The sequence below is a fragment of the Brachyhypopomus gauderio genome, unplaced genomic scaffold (genome assembly GCF_052324685.1).
Source record: "Brachyhypopomus gauderio isolate BG-103 unplaced genomic scaffold, BGAUD_0.2 sc112, whole genome shotgun sequence".
Taxonomy (NCBI): domain Eukaryota; kingdom Metazoa; phylum Chordata; class Actinopteri; order Gymnotiformes; family Hypopomidae; genus Brachyhypopomus; species Brachyhypopomus gauderio.
The window spans coordinates 50504-68965 of record NW_027506933.1 but is presented as its reverse complement, the minus strand read 5'-3'; the positions used below and the strand labels follow the sequence as shown (position 1 = coordinate 68965).

The following is an 18462-nucleotide window of genomic DNA, read 5'->3' as shown; positions in this document are numbered from 1 at the left end:
TGTGGTTTCTGTTTTTTCTTGTCCTCTTTGCATTTCTAGATTCCTGCCTGAACACAAGATGCTAAGGCAAGGCCTGTCTCTATCTGCCCCCAGGCCTGTCTCCATCTACCCCAAGGCCTGTCTCTATCTGCCCCAAGACCTGTCTCTATCTGCTCCCAGCCCTCAGGATCCCCCAAACCTCTCAGAGACAGCAAAGACAAGGTAACAGTCTATCCACATGAACATGGTGACCATTCATGAAAGTTTAATGTACAATACTCTTAACCAGAATACCATGAAGTGGGCTTAGAGCTGCCTTCTGCTTTGTCAGAATGTTTCTTTCAAAGACCTTTAGCAAGGCCCAGGGTAGTCTGCTCCATGTGCCTGTCAGGTGGTGTGGTCACTCCTGGACACCAAAGTGTCAAAATGTGCTGCCCACCTCTTCAGTGATTGGCCAGTGGTGAGGTATGACGGTGGTGAGGGCTTTGACCAGCTACTTATTCCTGTTTGCCATCTGACTCTACACGTAATTCACAGCCTCCTAACAGGAGCTGAACCTCTGAAAATCAATCCTGGCTTTACACATCTCTAGCGACATTCAGAAACACTTCTGACAAAGCATGGATCAGCCTTTAAACTTGAAATCACAGGTATCCACTAACCTTCATTCACTGTTATCTCCTTACCACATACGAGTTAATCAGGCATTTCATCAATCTTCCTAGCACTGCTGGTTCCACACATGAAGCCCAGAAGGAGCTCCCTGGGAAGAGACCGAGTCCAACAGGGCAGCAGTTGCCCCCACAGCAAGGGGGCGACACAGGAGCACCGCAGGGTCACCCAGCACCCAGCCGGCCTATCGGGCATGAGGACACAGCCCCACAGCCTCTCCACATAGTCTGGCCCCATCGCTGGTAAGCACTCAGGTTGTCCTGGTCCACCAGAGTGTGTGGTTGGGTGTTTGGAGTGGGTATCAGCTCTGAGTTTCAAGATCGATGGCAGATTGAAGCAATTCCTTTTAAAGCCAACATGTCTGTTGCCTTTGCAGCCGTAATGGAAGCCCAGTGTACACATGCACCACTTTTTAATTTATGTTTTGACATTTGGACTCGGTCTGGCGTTCAAGGGCACAAAGTGCAAACGGGGAAAGTTTTTCCCGCTCGGGCCACGTCGGGTCCGGTCAGCGTTCCTGGTGCCGCTGAAGCAGAAGGGCGTCTTGGAGCGTCGTACCCGGTCATTACCTCACCCACTCGCCTGTGTCCACCCCGGCCCGGCCCGGACGGGCGCCGCGACCCGTTGCGCTGCTGTGTGCACGGCCCCAAATTCCGTGTCCTGTTTGGTTTGGAGCGTGCGCGTTTGGCTTGATCTGGAGGGGAAGCGCAAAGAAATGTGCACCGACGGTCCGCTGGTTCCATTCTAAGCGTTTCATCTTTGATCCGTCCTCCTTGAATCGGGCGTAGCACCTTTTCCTCTCTTCCTTCTCCTTTCTTTTTCCTTTCTTTTGGACTTCGGCAAGGCTCGTCTTTATCACGCTTGGTGGATGACGCAGAAACCATGGCAGTGACAGGGTGGTGCAGGTCAGATGTGATATTTGTGTATAACTGTACTATGGCAATAAAGTTTCAATGGGCCAAGGCCCACTGCAACCGCCTTTTCTCCCCTATGACAATGCCAGAAACCGGCGGAGCCATTGGGTTTTGTTTGCCTGGAGAGGAGAGGAGAGGAGGAGATGAGAGGAGGAGAGGAGAGGTGAAGAGAGGAGAGGAGAGGTGAAGAGAGGAGAGGAGAGGAGGAGAGGAGAGGAGAGGAGGAGAGGTGAAGAGAGGAGAGGAGAGGAGAGGAGAGGTGAAGAGAGGAGAGGAGGAGAGAGGAGAGGAGAGGAGGAGAGAGGAGAGGAGAGGTGAAGAGAGGAGAGGAGAGGAGAGGTGAAGAGAGGAGAGGAGAGGAGAGGTGAAGAGAGGAGAGGAGGAGAGAGGAGAGGAGAGGAGGAGAGAGGAGAGGAGGAGAGAGGAGAGGAGGAGAGAGGAGAGGAGAGGTGAAGAGAGGAGAGGAGAGGAGGAGAGAGGAGAGGAGGAGAGAGGAGAGGAGAGGTGAAGAGAGGAGAGGAGGAGAGAGGAGAGGAGGAGAGAGGAGAGGAGAGGTGAAGAGAGGAGAGGAGGAGAGAGGAGAGGAGAGGTGAAGAGAGGAGAGGAGAGGAGGAGAGAGGAGAGGAGGAGAGAGGAGAGGAGAGGTGAAGAGAGGAGAGGAGGAGAGAGGAGAGGAGGAGAGAGGAGAGGAGAGGTGAAGAGAGGAGAGGAGAGGAGAGGAGAGGAGAAGGGGAGAGGAGGAGAGGAGAGGAGGAGAGGAGAAGGGGAGAGGAGAGGAGAGGAGAGGAGGGGAGAAGGGGAGAGGAGGAGAGGAGAGGAGGAGAGGAGGATAGGAGAGGAGAGGAGAAGGGGAGAGGAGAGGAGAGGAGGAGGGGAGAGGAGGGGAGAGGAGGGGAGAAGAGGGGAGAAGAGGAGAGGAGAGGAGAGGAGGAGAGGAGGAGAGAGGAGAGGAGAGGTGAAGAGAGGAGAGGAGAGGAGGGGAGAAGAGGAGAGGAGAGGAGAAGAGGAGACCTAGGAGAAGCAGAGGGGAGAAGAGGGAGGAGGAGGGGAGAGATGAGAAAATATTTTATTGCCCGCAGGACTGTTCTGTGGTTTCTGTCGGAGCTTAAATATCTTTCACTCCCTGTATTTTAGACCTTCTTTTGGCATGAAGGGAGACCAAGCGGAGCTGTATCCCTGCCTCGTCCGCCACAGGTCTGTTCAGCATGGGTGGAGGGGGTGGGTGGAGGGGTGGGGGGGGGTTCTACTTTACTCCACATTTTTCTCCCATGACTGTGTGCTCATCTCTTGGCGTGGACAGTACGCTTCCTGACCAAAAAACACTCGTAAATCAGATTAATGTCCGCGAGGACCACCGGTACCGACGGTTGGTGCTGACTCGGGGCTTTGGCCGTGTTTGTTTGTGCCATGCCTCTGTCAGTCACCTGCTCCTGGGCCAGTGCCCACGCCGGCCTGTCTCGTAAGCCCCTCCTAACTGAGCAAAACACAGACGGATTAGCGCGGGCTACGTCCACGCTTCATAAACACTGGCCGTGGGCCCACGAAAATTAGGTTTTACAGAGGGCAGAGCAACGTGTTCAAACGGGGAGGGTGGGGGGATTATCTCTACGATTTGAGCTCCTAACTGTGTCTCATTACCACACCACACCACACCCCTTCCACCCACACACACTTATTATTATTTTTTGGTCTTCTTCGCATTGTTAATCTGTTTGTGGCCTGGATTGTACACTGGATTACTGGACCGCCTTATTGCAGGCACTGACCAGTGAAGGGGAGTTTAGGGAGGAGTCAACCGTTTGATTGACAGTGCTGGAAGAGCATATTAATAATAATAAACACAGTGTAACATAATGAAAAAAACACTAACAAAACAATACTGCTGTAATACGTAAATAAAGTACATTGATCTTGTCACCATTACTAACACAAATCTTGTTTGGCAGCAGCACAACCCGTGTGTCCCCCCCCCCACGTGTTTCTGCCCCCTCCTGGCCGATGATGAGGGGCCCTAATCGCTGAGTGGCGGAGACACGGTGATACCGACTGGCCCGCCAGCACCAGGCCGTGCCGGGGCCGCCCAGGCTGAGGGTCTGTGCCCGGGAGGGCCAGCCAGACCGCCGTTAGGCCCCGAGAACACATTCTCAACCGCCAGCCATCCTGGTTGCAGTCGGACATCCGGGATTCTCAAAACATTAAGGCGCGGTGACCACACACCGTCGAAATAACCACATCGGGATGACGTGGAAAAGATAGAAACTTCCAAACGTCAACAGTGCCATCTTATATGCCAGTGTTGGTGGAAGGGAGAAACAGAACAACCATCACGCTCTTCCGTGGAGTCCTCCGGTCTCATTAGGTCTGCTCATTAAATTCTCCTTGTGCGTTACGCTCCTCTCACAGTCTGCGTGCGGACGCACAGACACGGACGGCCAGCTGCTCCTCCTTCCTCCTTGGGTCGACTCCCCCCCCTTGACTGGCCCTAATCAATCCCCAGATAACCCCGGCCTGAGCTTTCAAGTGTCCCGTTAATTACTAATTTTACTTCCTCCTGATTTGAATCCTTTAACGTTGTGTGTTTTTTGCAGTAAATAGAGTTGGAGATCTTTTTTAAAAATGCACCTCTTGGGTGCAGCTTAAAGGGGCATATTTAATCACAGCCGTGTAAAAGAGAGGATCATATTCTTTTAAGTGGTAAAGGATGGCTGCTAATGAGACTCCCCACAGAACAGCTACACTTGATTTGTTTTATTTGATTTCTCTCTTGTTGCACTGCGGGTCAAAGGGTGACGACTCGAGTCACTCTGGACGTGCGGGAAATCCTGTTTGGGTGGGGGGGGGCTCAGCTCGGCCCCAGTGGTCTGTAGAGGTCATTGCCACAGAGATGGAATTTGACATACATTTGTGAGTTATATACTGTAGTTGCTTTAAGTCGTTAATGAGTTCACTTCTGCAGTAAAGCTCTGCGTTGAAATATAGATACATGATATACAAGTTCTGTTTAAACCGACATGATCGTCTTGGTTTATTCCAGGCATTCTGTAACCTTAATTTATGTTTACAAGTCAGGCGTAATAGAGTAATGCAATGACCTCTCGGACCAGTAATGACAGCATGTTCCTGCATGAGCGCGTTTGTGTGTGTGTGTGTGTGTGTGTGTGTGTGTGTTTTCTCTTCCTGACTCCCGAAGTGTCAGTAGCAAGATGAGCTCTTGCAATCCCCGCATAACATAACTGACATGTTAATTAACCCTCTGCTACGCTGGCAGCGGGGAATAAGGCATCGTGCAGTCACCAAATGCGTTTTCGGTTACGGGGATGACAGCCCGGGTAATAGGCATCCCCGCGGTTCGGCGTGTCACCTCACCGCAGGTCAGCCCGCTTTAGACCCGAGGAGGTGGCAGTCGAGCCCACAATGCGGGGGCAATCAGAGACGCAGCGAAATTAATGAGGGAATCAGCATCGAGCCACAGGGGGACGTGGTAGCATAAAGGAAGAGGAAATGAGGATAAATAAGCCCCTGCGCTAATGCCTCGTCCGAGGAGATTCCACCCGAGTGGGAGGAGCCTGTTTTTCGTGGCGTGCTTCTGGCCCCGGTGCTAATCACCTTCGACCTTCAGCGAACATCTCTTCCAGCAAGGCGGGACTTTGTGTCACAGGCGTCCGGAAAACAGAAGCTGCAGAATTGAAAGGACAGAAGTAAATATTGACACTGAGGTCCAGAGCCCTCTTAGGACAGGCCTGTTTGCTTTGGTCCTAATAGGACAGGCCTGTTCACTGTGGTTCTGGAAGGACAGACATCTTGACTGTGGTCCTGAGATGACAGGACTCTTCACTGTGGTCCTGAGATGACAGGACTCTTCATTGTGGTCCTGAGATGACAGGACTCTTCACTGTGGTCCTGAGATGACAGGACTCTTGACTGTGGTCCTGAGATGACAGGACTCTTGACTGTGGTCCTGAGATGACAGGACTCTTCACTGTGGTCCTGAGATGACAGGACTCTTGACTGTGGTCCTGAGATGACAGGACTCTTCACTGTGGTCCTGAGATGACAGGACTCTTCACTGTGGTCCTGAGATGACAGGACTCTTGACTGTGGTCCTGAGATGACAGGACTCTTCACTGTGGTCCTGAGATGACAGGACACTTGACTGTGGTCCTGAGATGACAGGACTCTTGACTGTGGTCCTGAGATGACAGGACTCTTGACTGTGGTCCTGAGATGACAGGACTCTTGACTGTGGTCCTGAGATGACAGGACTCTTGACTGTGGTCCTGAGATGACAGGACTCTTGACTGTGGTCCTGAGATGACAGGACTCTTCACTGTGGTCCTGAGATGACAGGACTCTTGACTGTGGTCCTGAGATGACAGGACTCTTGACTGTGGTCCTGAGATGACAGGACTCTTCACTGTGGTCCTGAGATGACAGGACTCTTCACTGTGGTCCTGAGATGACAGGACTCTTGACTGTGGTCCTGAGATGACAGGACTCTTGACTGTGGTCCTGAGATGACAGGACTCTTGACTGTGGTCCTGAGATGACAGGACTCTTCACTGTGGTCCTGAGATGACAGGACTCTTCACTGTGGTCCTGAGATGACAGGACTCTTGACTGTGGTCCTGAGATGACAGGACTCTTGACTGTGGTCCTGAGATGACAGGACTCTTGACTGTGGTCCTGAGATGACAGGACTCTTGACTGTGGTCCTGAGATGACAGGACTCTTGACTGTGGTCCTGAGATGACAGGACTCTTCACTGTGGTCCTGAGATGACAGGACTCTTCACTGTGGTCCTGAGATGACAGGACTCTTGACTGTGGTCCTGAGATGACAGGACTCTTCACTGTGGTCCTGAGATGACAGGACTCTTGACTGTGGTCCTGAGATGACAGGACTCTTGACTGTGGTCCTGAGATGACAGGACTCTTGACTGTGGTCCTGAGATGACAGGACTCTTCACTGTGGTCCTGAGATGACAGGACTCTTGACTGTGGTCCTGACATGACAGGACTCTTCACTGTGGTCCTGACATGACAGGCCTCTTTGCTGATTCACTGCTGCATTGCCTCACAAGCAGAGACAGGAAACGGAAGATCAACACACATCAGACACACCACTTGAGGTTTATTTCTAGCTCAGGCATTTCTGTTCATGTGTTTGGACATGTGACCTTGAAATGCATGTTAAAAACGTCAGTTAGGTTCATCTAATTACGTTCATTTGTATAGCGTGGAGGATGCCTGGCGGTGTGGTGCCTGTAGCAGCAGAACTTGTGGCCTAATTTGCAAAACACATCTGTCTGCAGACTTTCCATAGGTACCTTGTTGCAGAGGTAGTTAGTTGAAGTTTATAAAGTAAAAGTCCCTGGGACTTTGTTTCAGCTGCCTGGATTTTCTAATTGGCTCAGCTTGGAATGGTGAAGCAGAATCATGACAGGATTTCGGAACCTTATTGAACCTGAACTTCGGCAACACTCCCTTTTGGCTTCAGTGAAACTGCTTCTTGTTTTTGTACCTTAGTTTAATATTTCAGGGCGTAGTAGCGGTAAGACTTTCATATTCTGTTTCTTTATTTTAAGGGAACATGACAAAGACCCTCAGCTGTTCCTCCAGACCTTGCTGAAGTTGAAAGAGCAGGAACTGAACTTTGAAGTGTCGGTTCTTGGGGAGACATTTACTGACGTACCAGGTATTCTGTTGCCCGTGGAGATCCTCGCAGGAGAAATAAAACACAAAGCTGCATAGATGTATTTTTTATGTTAAATTGAGCGTATTGTATTAAAATGGAGGACCATAACGGAGTCACTTCAAGTAGGTGACTCGCTGTGCCGGTAATAAAGTGGCAGTGGGAGATGAAGGCTTTAATTTTGAAATGCGTTTCAGAAAAATGTATGAACACATGCCAATGCCACACAAAGACTTTTCTTCTGGTTTCAAAGTCATTTTCAACCAAGTAAAATTTATATGCATTGTGAATTTCCTCAGGGCAACCCAGTTCTGCCCTTGTCAGCACTGTAGCAAGCTGGCGATAACGAATTTGTTAAATACACAACTTTAAAGTTCAGAGATCATCCATTAGTCCTGTATGACTAAAATTCAAGCCAATTTCATTGGTAAAATATACTTCCATTAGTAGATGATTATGCTTTAATATCTTTTGGGCAGACTTGGATATTTATAGGGTTGCCTTAAGTTAATTTGTACACGCACACTCACACGTACTTTCACAGAGCACCCAAAGAGGACCTTACAGGACTCATCATCTCTTATCCAGATTTAAACTTTTATAGTAGCATAAACAGCTAAGGAGGAAACAAAAAAAAAAGGATCATAAATGTAGCTCGTGTTTTTGAAATGATGTTTACGACTGCTCGGAAGGCAATCAGGCTGAAACTCCTTTAATCCATTTTGATTTTGTTAATAGGATCACTATTGATTCTTTTTTTGCCCTTTCCCAATTTATATGTCCAAAGTTATGATGGCCTAATGTTTTTCATTCCCGAGCAAACTACGACCTGAATCAGAAATGTGCCTCTCTCTCTCTGCTAATTGCAGCTCTGGTGACACTGAAGTCTCGTGCTGACTCTCTCTCCTTTACAGACGTCTTCGCCGAGGCCAGGGAACAGTTGGCCCACCACGTCTGCCACTGGGGTTTCGTGCCCAGTAAGGAGGACTACCTCAGCGTACTGTGCCACGCAGACGTCGTCGTCTCCACCGCCAAGCACGAGTTCTTCGGTGTGGCCATGTAGGTCGCTGCCTGGCTGGAGTATGTTTAAGGGTCACTGACACGGCAAATGACACATTGGCACAGGTCGACACCGCTAAAGCATGCTGGGTATCACACGTTTGCCAGAAGCAAATATAATTGTCATTGCTTTCTTTATAGTCAGTATGTGGTAAAAATGCTCTGTAATGCTACAGAAGCTGAGGATGTGTGAATGAGTTGAGGCCTATTTGTTCTTCCTGTTTAGTTTTTGATGGTGTGTAGTTAATCAGAAGTGTAGGAATAAAAACTATAACTAACTACAACTAAAAAACTAGAGCTAACTAGAAGTCCTCACCACATGCTAATAACATTCTTACCTCATCCAGGGACAACTGGGGCAGTCATGGTCTGGCGGTTAGGGAACTGGTCTTGTGACCGGAGGGTAGTGGGTTTGATTCCCAGACCTGAGGCCATGACCGAGGTGCCCTTGAGCAAGGTACCTAACCCCAACTGCTCCCCGGGCACCGGGCTAAGGCTGCCCACCGCTCTGGGCACGTTTGCACCACAGCCCCCTAGTAATCACTAGTGTGTGTGTGTGTGTGTGTGTGCGTGCGTGTGTGTTCTAACTGTACAGATGGGTAAAAGCAGAGGACAAATTTCGATTGCGGTGAAAAATCACAATTGACAAATAAGGCAAAAAAATAAAAAAATAAACATGCCCCCCCCGTATCATTTATGGCATTTAGCAGATGTTTTTATCCAAAGTGATTTAACATTGAGGCCAAGTGGGGTTAAGGGTTAAGGGTTAAGGGTTAAGGTCTCGCCCAGGGGCAACAGTGGCAGTGGTGGGGCTTCAACCGGCAATCTTTCAATTACAAGTTCAGTACTGGAACATCTGGGTTACTCCCACTCAGGTCCATGGTGGGGTTATATTAATGGACTTGTGCAGAACTGAAACTACACTGTCTCTAGCCCAAGTACAAAGTTCATTACATGAGGGCTGTGGACCTTTGAAAACCACCCCCTTGAGCTGCTGTCTTCTGTCACCTCCACTGGTGTTTGAAGGATCTGGTGAAGTGCGCAGAACACGGTAAAACTGAAGCTCTATATCACTAGTTTGACCATAATAATAAAATCTAGAATTGACAGTTGGTATGGAGTAATATGTAAACACTGATCAAATTTTAGATACAATTGGGCTAAGAACTACAGAACAAGTGGGCCACTTTAGCCGTGTGTGTGTGTGTGTGTGTGTGTGTGTGTGTGTGTGTGTGTGTGTGTGTGTGTGTGTCTTCAGACGTCTTGCACCTTCCACAGCAATCGAGCACCTGACCTTCACAGGCCCGAGTCACCAGGTTAATACATTTAGTGCATTGACCTGCAGGCTCCGCCCATAAGCCCGTCCCTGAGAGCCACGGATTGGTGGAGGCACACTGTAGATTAATGAGGTCATTTCTGTTGGCCTCATTTCATTAGCAGCTGTAATCCCAAACTAATTTAGTGACGTCCTCCTCGAAACGTAATAGCGGCTCACCTGCTGCAGTCGTGTGGCCCGGCAGAGACGGTGTCCCCGCACGGAGACCTTCCCCTCCTGCACGGCAGAGACGGTGTCCCCGCACGGAGACCTTCTCCTCCTGCACGGCAGTGTCCTCGTTATTGTGGAAATTAATCTCATCAAATTAATTGTCAGCAGATGCCCATTTGTACCCTTCAGAATAGAGAGGGAGGAAACGGTAACATCAGCTAATTATGTTTCAGATTAAACGCCTGAAAAGTGTTTGTGCATGTGCACATTAATGCGGACATGACCTTAATCGCTTTCGAAATGCACACCGATTTAATATATACATTATATGTGTGTGTGTGCGTGTGTGCGTGCGTGCGTAATAATATACGCTCACCGGCCACTTTATTAGGTACACCTTGCTAGTACCTGGTTGGACCCCCTTTTGCCTTCAGAACTGCCTTAATCTTTCGTGTCATAGATTCAACAAAGTACTGGAAACATTCCTCAGAGAGTCTGGTCCATATTGACATGATAGCATCACACAGTTGCTGCAGATTTGTCGGCTGCACATCCATGATGTGAATCTCCCGTTCCACCACATCACAAAGGTGCTCTATTGGATTGAGATCTGGTGACTGTGGAGGCCATTCGAGTGCAGTGAACTTATTGTCATGTTCAAGAAACCAGTCTGAGATGATTCGCGCTTTATGACATGGCGTGTCATCCTGCTTGAAGTGGCCATCAGAAGATGGATACACTGTGGTCATAAAGGGATGGACATGGTCAGCAACAATACTCAGGTAGACTGTAGCGTTGACACGATGCTCAATTGGTACTGATGGGCCCAAAGTGTTCCAGGAAAATATCCCCCACACCATTGAACCACCCCCACCACCAGCCAGAACCACTGATACCAGGCAGGATCGGTTCATGTTGTTGACACCAAATTCTGACCCTACCATCTGAATGTCGCAGCAGAAATTGAGACTCATCAAACCAGGCAACGTTTTTCCAATCTTCTGTTGTCCAATTCTGGTGAGCCTGTGTGAATTGTAGCCTCAGTTTCCTGTTCTTAGCTGACAGGAGTGGCACCCGGTGTGGTCTTCTGCTGCTGTAGCCCATCCACCTCAAGGTTGACGTGTTATGCGTTCAGAGATGCGGTCAGAATAATGGTTATTTGAGTTACTGTTGTCATTCTATCAGCTCAAACCAGTATGTCCATTCTCCTCTGACCTCTGGAATCAACAAGACATTTGCACCCACAGAACTGCCGCTCACTGGATATTTTCTCTTTTTCGGACCATTCTCTGTAAACCTAGAGGTGGTTGTGCGTGAAAATCCCAGTAAATCAGCAGTTTCTGAAATACTCAGACCAGCCCGTCTCGGTTTGAATTGCAGCAGATTGTCTTGGCCGTGTCTACATGCCTCAGAGATTCTGCCATGTGATTGGCTGATTCGACATTTGCGTTAATGAGCAGTTGTGTGTGTGTGTGTGTGTGTGTGTGTGTGTATGTATGTATGTATATATATATATATATATATATAGAGAGAGAGAGAGAAAGAGAGAGAGGGGGGGGGGGGGGGGGTCGGAAGTGCTCTGATTGAACTGGTCTGATTATTATGAAGTGCCAACTGTACTCCCATGTTCCTGTGTCAAATTAAACCTGAGACAAGAGTCCCAACAAATCCATTTGAGATCACCATTCCAACCAAAGCCCTTCGCAGGAGAAGCGTATGACCAGAGCCCTTCGCAGGAGAAGCGTATGACCAAAGCCCTTCGCAGGAGAAGCGTATGACCAAAGCCCTTCGCAGGAGAAGCGTATGACCAAAGCCCTTCGCAGGAGAAGCGTATGACCAAAGCCCTTCGCAGGAGAAGCGTATGACCAAAGCCCTTCGCAGGAGAAGCGTATGACCAAAGCCCTTCGCAGGAGAAGCGTATGACCAAAGCCCTTCGCAGGAGAAGCGTATGACCAAAGCCCTTCGCAGGAGAAGCGTATGACCAAAGCCCTTCGCAGGAGAAGCGTATGACCAAAGCCCTTCGCAGGAGAGGCGTATGACCAAAGCCCTTCGCAGGAGAAGCGTATGACCAAAGCCCTTCGCAGGAGAAGCGTATGACCAAAGCCCTTCGCAGGAGAAGCGTATGACCAAAGCCCTTCGCAGGAGAAGCGTATGACCAAAGCCCTTCGCAGGAGAAGCGTATGACCAAAGCCCTTCGCAGGAGAAGCGTATGACCAAAGCCCTTCGCAGGAGAAGCGTATGACCAAAGCCCTTCGCAGGAGAAGCGTATGACCAAAGCCCTTCGCAGGAGAAGCGTATGACCAAAGCCCTTCGCAGGAGAAGCGTATGACCAAAGCCCTTCGCAGGAGAAGCGTATGACCAAAGCCCTTCGCAGGAGAAGCGTATGACCAAAGCCCTTCGCAGGAGAAGCGTATGACCAAAGCCCTTCGCAGGAGAAGCGTATGACCAAAGCCCTTCGCAGGAGAAGCGTATGACCAAAGCCCTTCGCAGGAGAAGCGTATGACCAGAGCCCTTCGCAGGAGAAGCGTATGACCAAAGCCCTTCGCAGGAGAAGCGTATGACCAAAGCCCTTCGCAGGAGAAGCGTATGACCAAAGCCCTTCGCAGGAGAAGCGTATGACCAAAGCCCTTCGCAGGAGAAGCGTATGACCAAAGCCCTTCGCAGGAGAAGCGTATGACCAAAGCCCTTCGCAGGAGAAGCGTATGACCAAAGCCCTTCGCAGGAGAAGCGTATGACCAAAGCCCTTCGCAGGAGAGGCGTATGACCAAAGCCCTTCGCAGGAGAAGCGTATGACCAAAGCCCTTCGCAGGAGAAGCGTATGACCAAAGCCCTTCGCAGGAGAAGCGTATGACCAAAGCCCTTCGCAGGAGAAGCGTATGACCAAAGCCCTTCGCAGGAGAAGCGTATGACCAAAGCCCTTCGCAGGAGAAGCGTATGACCAAAGCCCTTCGCAGGAGAAGCGTATGACCAAAGCCCTTCGCAGGAGAAGCGTATGACCAAAGCCCTTCGCAGGAGAAGCGTATGACCAAAGCCCTTCGCAGGAGAAGCGTATGACCAAAGCCCTTCGCAGGAGAAGCGTATGACCAAAGCCCTTCGCAGGAGAAGCGTATGACCAAAGCCCTTCGCAGGAGAAGCGTATGACCAAAGCCCTTCGCAGGAGAAGCGTATGACCAAAGCCCTTCGCAGGAGAAGCGTATGACCAAAGCCCTTCGCAGGAGAAGCGTATGACCAGAGCCCTTCGCAGGAGAAGCGTATGACCAAAGCCCTTCGCAGGAGAAGCGTATGACCAAAGCCCTTCGCAGGAGAAGCGTATGACCAGAGCCCTTCGCAGGAGAAGCGTATGACCAGAGCCCTTCGCAGGAGAAGCGTATGACCAAAGCCCTTCGCAGGAGAAGCGTATGACCAGAGCCCTTCGCAGGAGAAGCGTATGACCAGAGCCCTTCGCAGGAGAAGCGTATGACCAAAGCCCTTCGCAGGAGAAGCGTATGACCAAAGCCCTTCGCAGGAGAAGCGTATGACCAAAGCCCTTCGCAGGAGAAGCGTATGACCAAAGCCCTTCGCAGGAGAAGCGTATGACCAAAGCCCTTCGCAGGAGAGGCGTATGACCAAAGCCCTTCGCAGGAGAAGCGTATGACCAAAGCCCTTCGCAGGAGAAGCGTATGACCAAAGCCCTTCGCAGGAGAAGCGTATGACCAAAGCCCTTCGCAGGAGAAGCGTATGACCAAAGCCCTTCGCAGGAGAAGCGTATGACCAAAGCCCTTCGCAGGAGAAGCGTATGACCAAAGCCCTTCGCAGGAGAAGCGTATGACCAAAGCCCTTCGCAGGAGAAGCGTATGACCAAAGCCCTTCGCAGGAGAAGCGTATGACCAAAGCCCTTCGCAGGAGAAGCGTATGACCAAAGCCCTTCGCAGGAGAAGCGTATGACCAAAGCCCTTCGCAGGAGAAGCGTATGACCAAAGCCCTTCGCAGGAGAAGCGTATGACCAGAGCCCTTCGCAGGAGAAGCGTATGACCAGAGCCCTTCGCAGGAGAAGCGTATGACCAAAGCCCTTCGCAGGAGAAGCGTATGACCAAAGCCCTTCGCAGGAGAAGCGTATGACCAAAGCCCTTCGCAGGAGAAGCGTATGACCACTCAGTCAAAACCACCGAAATCCTAAACTGAACGGCAGTGGACTAATCGCATGTTAAAATATGCATGGCTTTAGCGTGGAGAATGAGACGGTGATGTGATGGTGATGTGATGGTGAGGGGAATGATGGATGGACTTGTAAAATATTAACGCTCATTCTACAAAATATTTAAACAGCCAGTCATTTTGTGCTGGCATGAATAGGAGGTTCAAATGAGTTAAGTCAGTTTGGGAGCAAAGTTTGGCCCAGATTAAACTGTTCAGTGAGTATTTTGGAGTTTTGACATGGTGAAATGTAAATTTCACCCTTGTCTGCTTGGTGTGTGATTTCACTATCCAGAGCCACCCAGAGGAGGAGATCTTGGTGCTTTTCAAACGTTCAGCCCTGTGCCTTCCCATGGCTCTCTGCTCTGTGCTGTTGTCCTCAGGCTAAGGGGTTGGAGGCCAAACGTCTCTTAAGCTATTGGTGATTATGACTAATATGAAAAATAACTTTGGCAAATTGGAGGGACTGAAAATAAACGTGTTTGTGAAATACACAAGTCGTCTGGTACACACTAAATTCATTTGGTGGCATTAGTGTTCAGAAATCTCGTTCTGAAAGACGAATCTACTTGGTGTTACAGGTTAGAAGCGGTGCATTGTGGTTGCTACCCTCTGTGTCCTAAGGCTCTAGTCTACCCAGAAATCTTTCATGGTAAGGAGTTTTTTCCCTGATTAAGTTCACATTACCTTTTGGCTTGTTGATATAACCCAGTTTGAAGACAAAAGCATTTTGAATACCATTTCTGTCTCTGCTGCATCTGTGAGGTGTTGGTGTAATCAGATAAATGTTTGTGTTTCATGTAGACGTGTACCTGTACTCAACGCCTGAGCAACTCTTTAAGAGACTTCAGGTTTTCTGTAAGCGTCCTCATCTAGTGAGACAGCATATTCTTGAGGTAAGTGAAGGGGAAAAAACCCTCAAATATGGATTTACTTTTGTTTGTTTGTTTGTTTTTTGTATTATCATAATAACTTTACTTCAATTATTAATGCCAGTTACATGACAAATGTCCATTGACTACAAAGCGTCTATAGATTTTCACATTTATGTAGCTGTACGATCTTCCCAGTCAGACATTTGTCCGTGTATCGTAGGTGACGACCGGCAGGTTTTCCTGGGACACTCTGGAAGAGGAGTACAGGTCACTGCTGAGCTCAGGTCCCAGCTCACATGCACACTCCAAAAACGCAGCCTCATCTGAAGGAACCTGAGCTCTGCCTGAAGCACACTTCACTCAGATGAACGTTGGAACTGTTGGAGGACTCGTCTTTAGCAGTGCTCCCAGATCCCAGAGGATCTGTCACGACACCGAAGAATAAGTAGTGTGAACTAGAACTGAACTAACAAGTTTATTATGTAAAAAAAACCAAACAACAAAAAAACAACAAAAACTGGATATGGATGTATCTTATTTCCACTGAGCTTTTTCCAGTGAGACCTTCCGTCTTTCTAAAGACCCCCCCCCCCCCCCCCCCCAAAAAAAAAGGTGAAGTCTGAAAACATTGTCTGATCCGTCACACAGGGTGATTGATGTAACACTTACCAGGTAGCAATAATAAATAGCGGAGCACAAAGGAGAACTGGGAGGGGATGTCGTGAAAATCCCCCAAACACGTCCTACAGAAAACTTAAATAAAGTGTTACTCACGTCTTTCATAACAGACGCAGCCACAGACCTGTCGGTCTCACCGGCCCTCCGCTAAAACAACATCCATGCGTGGACCTCAACGCCGACTGACTTCTTTTTTACGCGCATGGTTTCGAGGCAGGGAACAAAAAAGAAGCAAAAATAAACAACGCAGAAACCTGCGACCGCGCTCCGTGTTTTCTCATAGGCGGTGCCACCTCGTATTTCGCTCCACATCCATTTTTATCCTTTGTGCTGGAGGAACGTCGGCCCGCTGGAATCTTCGCTTCCCACTCCCGACAGACTGGCGGCCAAGTTGCGGCTCACGGCGCTGTGGGCTCCTGCTCCACCTGGGGTTGCCAGGTTGTGACAAAGTCCCCCGAGGCTCGGTAAAGGTTAATGGGAGGCTTTCCCTTGCACAGTGGTCACGTCTAAATATGGTCCTCGTGTTTTCTTTGAATTTGGAAATGAACCACCGCATAATTAAGGGGGCACAGGAATAGGTATTTATAAGTAGTTGAGAAATGTAAAAAGGGGGGAGGCAAAATAACACATATTTCCATATAACAGTATTTCCATGTCGACAAGGGTTTGCGATTTCCGCTGGTGTGTTCGCACATACCGGAGTGCAGCAGGAGCTGCTTGGCTTTACTGATCGCTCCTCCTCTGTAATCGATGAAGCTGAAATTATTAAAATTTGAGATTGGAAAATTAAAAAAAACACAAAAAAAATGTTTGAGATATGTCCTTTCATAAACTGCCTCCTCACCCTCGTGACATGATTATTACAAATGCACTGTTAAGTCAGGTACCCCAGCTGGGACACTGGAATTAGGGGAACAAATGAAATCAGATTGTTATGTGGTACCTTATTTCTCAAAAGCAAAATTAGGGCCATCACTCTAGTTCTGGCCCTCCCCCAACACTCAAAATGGCTCCTAATATCTTTCATTTTAATATCTTTTCATCCTAATATCTTTCGTTTAACTTATTGTTATACTTCTCAAGAAGGAGAGAGGAGGCATCTTTAAGACTTTTTGTTGTTACCTTTCACTTTTTCAACATCTTGCTCCCAGACACACCTAGACTCTCCTGTCTCCGTAACATACTGGATCACTCGCCTCAGTTCCGTACATGAGAAGGTTTAAGGGAGACGACATGATTTATCACGTTGTCCAAACTGGTGAAAGTCAACACCAGGTCTTGCCATGGCAAATTGGTCCAAAGGGGAGGATTGCTTTGACCCGTAAGTACCGTGACACAGCCGCGCCCGCCGGACGTGTCTGCCCGAGCTCGCTCACTTGCCCGGGTTGACCCCAGGTCAGAACCCGGTGATTCTGTAAAGCTCATAACCCCGCCCCCGTTTGTACAGTCACCCCACACATAAAAACTTAACAGCAACCTCTATAAAGCACTGCACACATTAAGTCCACATTCATTGGCCTTTTTTAATTTACTTTTTGTTTGTTTTCGCGGTGATGGTGTCTGAGGGACCTTTTGAAGGTGTTGCACACCACGATTTTAAAGGAACACAGCGAATGAACACGTACGTGGCTTCGACGGCTCCATAACCCCCCAACCACACACGCACAGATATGGGGGCTTTAGCAGTGTTTGGAGTCTGGAACAACACCTCAACCTTGGCAGGGGTGTTCCCCTCACCGACAGGCATGGCAGTTGTATGGGCCTAACCACCTAACCACTCTACATCTGCTGTTGCATGGCCGGGCGTTAAATCACGACAGCATCACATTCTAACTTATAGCTCTCTGGTTTCATGTTGAACATGATTTGTTCATTTGTTGTTTGGTCTGGCTGTAATTCTGGAGGAACTAGATACGTCTTAAAAATAGCTGGCAAAATGTAACTTGAGCAACAACCAGGTGGCACAAACAAAGACTTTTTGGGAAGTGGTTAGAACAATAGTTGAACAATAACTCACTCTCTCCTCGCACCATGCTAATGGTTTGGCAGTCTAACGCTTCTACCCACCTCACAGATTCTCACTCTTAACAAAAGATTCCCCAATCAGTGGGCAAAAATGTGTTTATCTCGGTCATGCCCGCTTCTACCTTCAGTGGGGCACAGGATTAAGGGTCCGATTTAGAAAATTGTTCCTGCCTTGCTTCCTACAGACACTAAACAAGTTGACTGTGGTTAATAACAAAGCAAAGACAGCCTGAAGTTAGGCAGAAAGGTGTTGATTGGGGGGCATTTTAAACTGGATTATCAACACGAAACAGTGGCATTAATTTCACGCCCCAGCAGTGAGCTCGTTCTGTTGGGCTGTTATTCTCAACCTGAAAGAGAAAATGAAGGAATGAAAAATACCTTTAGAGTGTGTGTGTGTGTGTGTGTGTGTGTGTGTGTGTGTGTGTGTGTGTGTGTGTGTGTGTGTGTGTGTGTGGCGGGGGTGGCCTCCTCTGAAATAAAAGACTGTTGAAGCTAGATTGTGCATGAAATGGGCTGTTTGGTTAGCAGTGACTTTGTTCCCCTTTCTCTTTTTTGACAGTTTTTAGGGTGTTTTTCGGACACCTCACGAAAGGCGATAGGTGACCTTACAGATACGGCGTGAGCGCAGCAGAGGTCAGCGGCGCAGGTCAGACGTACCTGAGCAGTGGCGGTGCAGGTAGCGTGCAGCGTGCGTGGTTTAACGATGCCAGCGTCCCTGGAGCAGGGTGCGGGCCGAGCGCCGTCCTTGTGTGACTCAGTCATGTGTTGTCAATATGCTGCCCTGTTCTGCTGGAACCCAGTTTCCCTTTTAATGGGCTCTGGTGGTTAGCGCATGCAGGGAGGTTCACAGGGCCACTGCATTGTTATGCTTTCATTTACTTCTGGGGACTTTTTCCCTTTAGCACTC

The 18462-nt window shown here is 49.0% G+C and overlaps 1 protein-coding gene across 8 annotated transcripts in view; it reads left to right on the top strand.

Moving 5' to 3' along the window:
• gtdc1 (glycosyltransferase-like domain containing 1) overlaps positions 1-15369 on the top strand; it is a 36851-nt gene extending 21482 nt beyond the window's left edge. For 6 of the 8 annotated variants that reach the window (XM_076993414.1, XM_076993412.1, XM_076993410.1 and 3 more), the window contains 8 exons: positions 40-201; positions 705-893; positions 7150-7259; positions 8171-8315; positions 14270-14395; positions 14556-14626; positions 14779-14870; positions 15070-15369. In XM_076993414.1, coding sequence (XP_076849529.1) covers positions 40-201; positions 705-893; positions 7150-7259; positions 8171-8315; positions 14270-14395; positions 14556-14626; positions 14779-14870; positions 15070-15186 — 1012 coding nt within the window. In that variant the 3' untranslated portion in view covers positions 15187-15369. The remainder of the gene's footprint in view (positions 1-39; positions 202-704; positions 894-7149; positions 7260-8170; positions 8316-14269; positions 14396-14555; positions 14627-14778; positions 14871-15069) is intronic. The other 2 variants (XM_076993415.1, XM_076993416.1) reach the window with 2 other exon arrangements.
• The last annotated feature ends 3093 nt before the right edge of the window (positions 15370-18462 follow it).